At 56.4% G+C, this 8423-nt stretch overlaps 1 protein-coding gene across 1 annotated transcript; it reads right to left on the bottom strand.

The window, feature by feature from the left end:
* Positions 1 to 318: 318 nt before the first annotated feature.
* On the bottom strand, positions 319 to 8374 carry CTSH (cathepsin H). The gene is made up of 12 exons (XM_064455957.1): positions 8125 to 8374; positions 7915 to 7946; positions 7717 to 7822; positions 7548 to 7618; positions 6959 to 7063; positions 6549 to 6635; positions 5612 to 5667; positions 4392 to 4473; positions 4234 to 4302; positions 3694 to 3800; positions 1703 to 1828; positions 319 to 1089 (listed from the first exon to the last, which is right to left on the bottom strand). Exons 1-12 carry the CDS (start codon positions 8195 to 8197, stop codon positions 1014 to 1016), a joined length of 990 nt encoding a protein of 329 aa, XP_064312027.1. The 5' UTR covers positions 8198 to 8374; the 3' UTR covers positions 319 to 1013.
* Between the last annotated feature and the right edge of the window lie 49 nt (positions 8375 to 8423).

Genomic DNA, 8423 nt, shown 5'->3' with positions numbered 1-8423 from the left:
ACGTGCCGGGAGCGGAAGTGGCGGAGAGGCGCTTCCGTTTCCATGGCAAAGGCGGGCGCTCGCCCCGCCCCTCGCCGCAAAATGGCGGCGCCCGGGGCGGCGGGAAAGGGTCGCCCCCGCCTCCCCGCCCCGGGCGCTTTAAAGCTGGTTATAAAACCAAGCCGCGTAACCCCGGCGGGGGTTTAACGCTTTGCGACCCCGCGCCGCTCGCAGGAGCCGTGCTAGGGGGACGGTGCCCTCCGCCAGGCGCCCCCTGCGCCACATCCCCCCCCGTGACCGTGCCGGTAACGCCAGGGCCGCGGGCAGCACACCGCCACGCCGGGGACAAGTCGTCTTTATTCAGTCGGTGGCAGGTTTTAGCGTGAAACAACTCCCAGCAGAAGCGCCCCCTACTGACACAGGACCTTCTCTCGCCATCGCGTGTTTATAAACCACTAGCAATCAGCTTCTTGCTTTCTTCATTAATTCATGAAAGAAAAGCATCCATTTCTTCTCTATTTGCATTAAAAGACCCTATTTCTTTAATGCAAAAAAAATACTAAAAACATTTAATGAAAATAGATAAAACGTACAAATCACAACACCCCTCTTTCTCTAGAGGAAGGAAACATCACCTTCAAAGAAAATTTAAATATCCCTAGAGTTGCATTGTTGATTGAGAAGCAGCCACCTGAAGGAAGGGCATCTTAAAACTGTGTAACTGCACGGCCTTTCCCCGGTCCAAGCGCGCCCCGGTTCGGACAGGGAGAGCGAGGCACGCTGCAGCCGGGAGGAAGCAGGAGCCCAGCCCTCGGCGCAGGAGCACGCTTTGCTTTTGGCTGGGGAGAAGAGGCACGGGTCTTCCTGCTGCAAGAACCTGTGTGCAAGCCGAGGACTGTGCCTGCAGGTAACAGCTTTCCACAGACAGGTTTTTTCATCTTGTTCTCACTTTCTTGATTTGAGCACTCAGGAATTGCGTATACAATCAGTCGCTCCTTTTCCTGTGCCCACTTTCCCCAGCCTGCGCTCTCCTCTTACACCTGAGGAACCGGGTAAGATGCACAAGCAGCAAGACCACACATATTCTTGCCACGTTCAATAAGGAAGTACCTAAAAAGAGAAAGAAATGCCTTTGAGAGAACGTTTCCTTCTCCAGAAGTCAGCAGGACGGATACCAGCTAAAGGCAACTGCTCACATTACATGCAAGCTCCTTTCTCACACCAGTGGACGGAGCAAATACTTGTGACACTGCTGTTACCGCCAGCAGTGAGCCAGGCAATGCTATTCCACATCCCCCTCATATCACAAACTAGCAGAGTTAGCACCTGACTCTAAATAATTTCACTGCAGCTGGAAATACTTGCGGAGCTGGAGTGAAAACCTGCTCCCGGCACAGCCCGTTCTGGCACCAGGCGAACGAGCAGTACGGCAGCTCTACACGTGCCTGCTGAGCCCCTGGTGACAACAGCAGGTCTGTTGATCCAAGGGTCCGCTCTAACCAGTCACCCCAGGACTGGTTTGCGGAGCCATGTCTCCACTGCTGAGGCTGGGCTGATTTCCCCTGCTCCTTTCCAGACTGTGAAACAGCTGCGAAATTTCAGCTTGAGAGCATAAGGGCAACCGGGGGGCTGACGAGGGTGGGTGGAATCCCACACACGTGACTGTCCTTTTACCAGGTACAGGGAGACCGTGGTGGGTGCGGTAGCGCTGGTTCCTCCTTACCCATCCGTGCCCCACAGCGGGCCCCAGGAGTTCTTCACAATCCAGTAAGGAGTTCCATTTTCTTCTCCGTACCCCACAGCGAGGACAGCATGGTTCACCTTGTCAGGAGTGTGCTCACATCGTGGGCTGCAGTGAAAAGGAAAATTAAGGCAGATTTGTTACGTGAAAAAACAGCCTATAATTAATGACGGATTAGCCGGCATTCTTGATTGCACTCCAACTGCAAAAAGAACTAGTGGATATTCTGAACCTCCAGTTGTGGAGAGTAGGGAGGGAAGCTGAGAAAAGGAGATACCGCTCTGTTTTCTTACTCAGAAATTATTACTGGCCATATCTGAAGTCAGAGCAATAGCTACATGGACCTCTGATCTGAGCACCTGTTCCGGCCTTCTGTTCAGAGGTAACGTCAACATTGTCACAAGAATGAGCTACAGTGAAAAAGCTGAGCAATTGAATTTTTACAATGAAAACCAGAAGCTCTTAGTGCATCCCAGTATGGTTTGTTCTGCCCCGAAGTTCAGGGGTACTGTTCCGCATTTTGCACAGGGACCGGCGAGTTCATCAGTCTAAATACACATTTCTTTGTATTTCCTCTGAATTTCCAGCTTTCAGGGTGCACTCCATGAAAGTTGCTGCTTGTGGTATAAAACAAGACAACACAAGGTACAGGCCCCCATCTCTAGAGCACCTATTTTTAAACATTTTCAAATGGCAGATAACTAAAAGATCAACAATCCCCACAACAGATTCACTTTTCTTTATTCTGTTAATAGTTGGCCTGGGAAGCATAGGCTGAAACCACTGGAGCATCAATTATTCCATATGCTCTGATTTTAAATCTACCTTAGACTACAAATCCACAAGATTACTTGCTGTGTTCCTCAGACTGGACTCCTATTACAAAGTGTCTCAGCCATCTGCCTGCTTTCACACCTGATTTCCAAATCACACCCAATTTCTTTCACACCTGTTGTGTGCACTTACTGCCCTTATTGCACCAGCAAAGCCACTCAAATTCGGGGTGCTGCCTAATCCTTCCCTTGCTGCTCCCCAGGGCAGATCACTCACGCTTAGACTCTTCATTTAATTTTCCCTGCAGTTCTACATGGCTGAGGATTCATTAAAGTATTTTTCTAGTTCTCTCCAAACACACACTTTTCCCATTTCTTGCCTAATCAAAATCTATCCTGCTGCAGTTAGCTTCTACAGTCTTTCCAAAATATAACCACCATCCTTTTAAGTAGCTTTTTGCCTTGGCTACAGACCTGACACAACACTCAACACCTCCTGCGGCTAGGTCACTTATGCCTCAAACTAATTTTTAATCTCTGTTATTTTTCTTACACAGCCAGCTGCAGAGAAGGATTGGCACGAGGTGCTCGGGGACCTGCCTGCCCTGTGGGGAACAGCGATGCAGGGACCCCTGCCTTAATAACGCAACCTGCAAACGTACCAGCTCAGGTGAAGGGCAGCGTGAAGGCAGCTACGCTGCTCACCACCACCCCTCCGAGGTCTAGCACTGGAAGAGCCGCCCAAGTGCCACGGAAACTTGCTTTGGTGAGGGTTTACCCTAAGTAAACCAGTCTGCAACACCTGGGCTGACCTGCTGCCATCCACAGCTCAGACACACACACTGGTGCTGGGGCAGGCCTCCCCCAGCTCTGCGGCAGGGCTGCAGGAGGAACTCCCAAGCTCACTGACTCGCTGAGTTTCGTTCCAGATACAGTCTGGTCTTCAGCTTGGACTGGCTCCTAGCAGTAAATTGGCTGCAAGCATACTGTTCCCTCTTCCCTGTGCTGCACTCTCATCCCCCTGGGGAAATCAGTATATCAAGGCTCAATGTACTTATGTTTGCTATTTTCTGTTTAAAAGAAAGCGCAAGGATGCAGTCCAGTGTTCTTGTGACCAGGGCCACAAAGCAGAAGAAATGGGGATGCGAGTGATTCCAGCCCTCCACCTTCCCCTCACCTCCCAGGTTCAGAAATACTCACTTTGAATAGACTCCTTTTCTGTAGTGCATGAAGTCACTCGTCACCTCAAACGCAAAGCTCACCGGGTTGTGCTTCCCCACAGCTTCTACCATGCCATCCTCGTCATACTGCAAGAAGAGGATCCCAGGGTCATTTACCTCCCGTTACACTGGGACCGGTCAGGAGCCCCGGACCAGCAGTCAGAGCACAGTGGGGATGGCTAACCCCGGCTTTCTGCTGGCAGATGAGGAATGCTGCCTGCGTTGAAAGGCAAGAACCAAGACTTTCATACAGTCTGGAGCTGCACCCACCGTGGAAAGCAGGCAGAGACCTAGCACCTCTATTTTGGTACAGCACTTCATTGGTGCCACCTTCAGAAAAGGGCGTCAGCGGTGCGCAGCAGAGGAGGAGCATGCACGCCGGCAGCTCGCTCCACGCCAAAGAGCAAGCAGGCTGCAGCTTGCACTGCGGAGCCCGGCACACCTCCGGGCACCCGAGCACCTTCCAGGCCAGGCTTGGCACAGCCCTGGTAGTTCGGAAACATAACCCTTGCAGCCTTACCTGCGTGATATTGATAACATCCTTGACAAACGCAATAGCCTTCTCCGGCTGGAACTTGCACGTGCCGTTCTGTGCAGACAGAAAGGAACCGGTGTTAAAGCCTGCTCTGGACCCGGCTCTGCCGCTGCAGAAATGTGTCCGAGCTGCACTGGAAATACCTTGGCCCGGTACGGGTAGGTGTCCTCCCCCATGAGCCCTTTGTTATACAGTATGTATTCAAAGGCTTGGCTTGGCAGGCCCCTGCAAAACAACACAGCCAGAATGCAGATTAATTAGGACAGTAACGCTGCGGCTTCTGCAGAGCAAAGCCATCAACCTTCCCCCGCAGCCCTACAGATCATTCCCACAACGTGTGGGGAAAGGGAAGGATGGTGTGTCCCAGACCCTCTAAAGGCATGAGGTCCAGTCTGTTCCTGCAATATCTCCCTGTCCGGGGCTGCTGGCCTAGCGCACCACGCTGTTTGGCACAGTCCTACACAAGCACGAGAAGACCTCATTCCCGGGGGTGCCTAATCCCCAGGGAAAAGCCAACATAGGAGCCCAACGGCACGAGGCCACCTTGCCCAGGCAGCTCCAGCCGTGCCGGCTCAGCTCGGCAGCCTCACGCACTGAAAGGTGTTTCTGTGTGACCTCTGCCCGGCCTGGCTGGGGTCCCCAGCTACACAGTGCGGGGCAGGACAAGGGACCCACATCTTCAGCGAGCAGCTGCGTCCTTCCCCGGCCGCCTCCGGGGAGCACATCTCACAGGAGGAGGAAAAAGGGGAGCGTGATCGGGGTGCGCTCACAAGGAGAGGAGCAAGGACGAGTCACAAGAAAAATAAAAGGCACCAAGAGTGGTTCTGCTCAGCTCTGTGAACATTCCTCAGGGAGCGCTTCTCTTAGAGAAAACATAAGATTTCAGAAAGTTTCATTTTCTGCCTTCTCTAGCAATTCTGGTAGGAATTTACCAAAGGGGAAGCAGGGGTTTCTGTGGGTTTCTTAAAGCGCCATGAGATGCACATGATTCATGAGAAGAGCAACAGATAAAATTCTCCTTGTTTGCCCTGAGGATGTTAAGGCCTAGCTACGTAGCACCCGCGACTGAGATGCCAGAAGACATTGAAACAAAACAAATACCAGAAGAAAAATTAATAAACAAGAGGAACAGCAGAGGTTAGGAAATGCTGGAGATCTAGTGAAACATTGTAACCTCTAGGGAAAGTGAACTTAAAATAAGCAAACCAAACCCAAAACTGTTTTCCCTGACTCGTCTCAGCCAAGGGGAAAGAAAAGCCATTCCAAGATCTGAAGGACCCCAACATTGGATCTTGAGGAAGGCTGTCAATCACAGAACGCTATATACTCTTATTTCTATTCTTTATTATTTTATATTACTTACCCGCTGCAGCCGTGGTTGTTAAAAGCCTGAGCGCAATCAACTAACTGCTGTTCCGCCTACGAAAAGGTTTTCTGAGTCAGTATACATTCAACACCTGCATCCAGAACCAGCGAGGCGAAACGCAGCCCGCGTGGCAGGCAAGCAAAGAGCGCGGGTTGTACCCGTGCAGCTGGCCGTTCACCTGCTGCGAGCGGGAACCACCCGGCTGAACGGCTCCCCATCCCAGCGGGCAGGACGAGGGAGGCGTGGAGCCGGCAGCCCAGGATGCTCCAGCTGCAAGAGGCATTCCTCCTCACGCCTGCCAGGACACCGTCCCACCCGCGGGACAGCTGGCTGGGATCTCTTTCAAAGGTCAAGTTTGTTTTTAACGCTTGCACCCAACCCTCAGCCATTCTGGTAAGTCATATAAGCGGCTACTGTCTTTCTGGTTCTTCGAGAATATAAATCCTCTGGGAGTTTAAAAATAAACAGTCTCACAACATGCTACTTGCAGCAAGCTGTTTTGCAGCAAGGAGCTCCTGCCCGCCTGCTGGCAGCACCACACACGGCTCTAGCTACCCACGCTTGCTCCCCACAGCAGGGACCCGTCAGCCTCCACCCCACCCCCACTTCATCCTGCTCCAAAAAGGGCTCTGCCCAAGCCCGGGGCAGCGGGACACTCGGACCCCGAGAGGGGGTGGCACAGCCTCGGGCACGGAGGCCTCACAGCCACGCTGCCCCGCACTTCCCTGGCTGTTTTGCTCGGCTTGCGAAGAGCTGCAAGGGGTCTGCAGGGCTGGGGGTACCTGCCACAGCCGCATGCAGCAACACACAGCCGGACTCGGAACAAGCAGCCGGCGGCTGTCCCGGACAGGAGCGGGCTGGCCCCGTTGGCAGGCCCAGTGGATAACCAGAGGCAGGACTTGCCGTCAGTGAACAGGAAAGGAAAATCTCTTACCAGCGAAAGGAGCTTTCCTGTTGCAATAGCAATAGCAGACTCCAAACATCCTGTGGTGGAAAAGGTCCAGCAGCTCCCGCAGGGGCCCTGCATTAGGAACCAGAGAGGAACTGCTCCATGATGTGCCACAGGGTCACCAGCCTCCCCAAAACACTGGGGCTGGGGCAGAAGGGCATGCCAGGAGCACAGCGCTTCCACTCTCCGCCAGCAGCTGGGCTTCGCCTTCCACTTGTCCCCTGCCCAAGGCTGCCCCAGCTCCCCACCCGGCCACCCTTGCCCCAGCCATGGAGGGGATCCTGGGGGACGCTGCTTCCCTGTGGGCATGCACACCCCAGCAGTCCTCCTCCCGGCACGGTCAGCCCCTCTCCCGGCCTGCTCTTGGTGCACCACCGATGACACACACTTCTCACCTGGTTTTTCACAGGCGTCACGTAATTCCCCTTCTTCCTCCAGTCGATGGAGTCAGGATGTGGCCCAGAGCTGCGCAGGAAGTTCCCCTTCGTGGCCGAGCAGTTCTGCAAGCGAGGCAGGAGGGCTGCAGCAAGCCACCGTGCTGGGGGATGGTGGCCCGTGATGGCCGCCCTCTCCAGTGCGAAGGGAGCGGTGACAGCCACGCTGCGTGTGCTGCACGCCAGCCACTACAGCCGGGGAGACCCCGGCAAGCCCTGATGAGCGCTGCAAGCCCACACCCCTGGCGGCGGAGCCCGAGCTGCTCAGGGAGCTCCTGGCTCCCCAAACAGCCGGGATCACGCCTTAGGTCTACCCAGAATAATACAGATCAATCTGCAAAGCGGAAAGCAGAGTGACAATTCGGCTAGAGCGGGATCAGGAGGCAGACGAAAGCCGGGAAGGTAGTGGGTGGGGGGCTTCACCTCGCTCACACCCAGGCTCCAGCGGGAGAGGGCACCGCTCTTAGTGAAGTGGACTTCAGGCAGCGCACGATGGGGTGCTGACCCACGCGTGGGTGCAGCCGGGCCGGCTCGGGGTCCCACGACTTACCTGGGGCTCTCCCCAGAGGTACAACTTTTTAAACTCGGCGAAAGTCAGATCTGAAAACTGGTTCAGACTCACTGAAAGAAGGAGGAAACGGGAACGCTTTGGTCAGCCAGGGTCAGAGCTCAAAGCGGGAGCGGGAGCGGGCCGGGGGGGCTGGGGACGCGGCTCCTACTCTGGAAGCTGTGGTTCCCGGCGTTGTGCTCGTCGATCCGTCTCTTGTTGCCGAGGAAGACGCGCAGCCGGCGGGGGTACTCGTCGGGGCCGTACCGCCGGTTGTTCTGCGGGGCAGAGCCCGTCAGCCGCGCACCCGGCCCCCGGCGCTCCCCCGGCCCGGCCCGGCCCTCCCGCCGCGGGGCGCCCGGAGCTTTACCTGCAGCATCCAGGCCTTGAACTGCAGCTCCTCTGCGGAGAGAGCGGGGGGGCGTCAGCGGCTCCCCCGGCTCGGCCCGGCTCGGCTCGGCTCCCCCGCCCGGGGCGCGCCCGGGGCGGCGAGCCGTAGACCCAGCCCAGCCGAGCCGGGCCCAGCCGAGCCGAGCCGAGCCGGGCCGGGCCACCCCCTTCCCTCCTGGTACCCCTTTACCTTCGGCGGAGGGCGCCCAGGCGGCGGCGAGCGCCAGCACCGCGGCCCCAGCCAGCACCGCGGCCCAGCCCATGGCCGAGCCGAGCCGAGCCGAGCCGAGCCGGGCCGGGCCAAGCCGAGCCGAGCCAAGCCGAGCCGAGCCGAGCCGGGCCGGGCCGGGCCAAGCCGAGCCGAACGGAGACGAGCCGGGCTGAACCAGGCTCAGCGGATCCGAGCCGGGCCTTCCCCGGAGAGGCGGGGCAGGGGGCGGGGCAGGGGGCGGGGCAGGGGGCGGGGCAGGGGCGGCCCGTCCCCGTGGG

Source organism: Phalacrocorax carbo, chromosome 7 (genome assembly GCF_963921805.1).
Source record: "Phalacrocorax carbo chromosome 7, bPhaCar2.1, whole genome shotgun sequence".
Taxonomy (NCBI): domain Eukaryota; kingdom Metazoa; phylum Chordata; class Aves; order Suliformes; family Phalacrocoracidae; genus Phalacrocorax; species Phalacrocorax carbo.
This window is presented reverse-complemented; position numbering and strand designations above follow the sequence as displayed.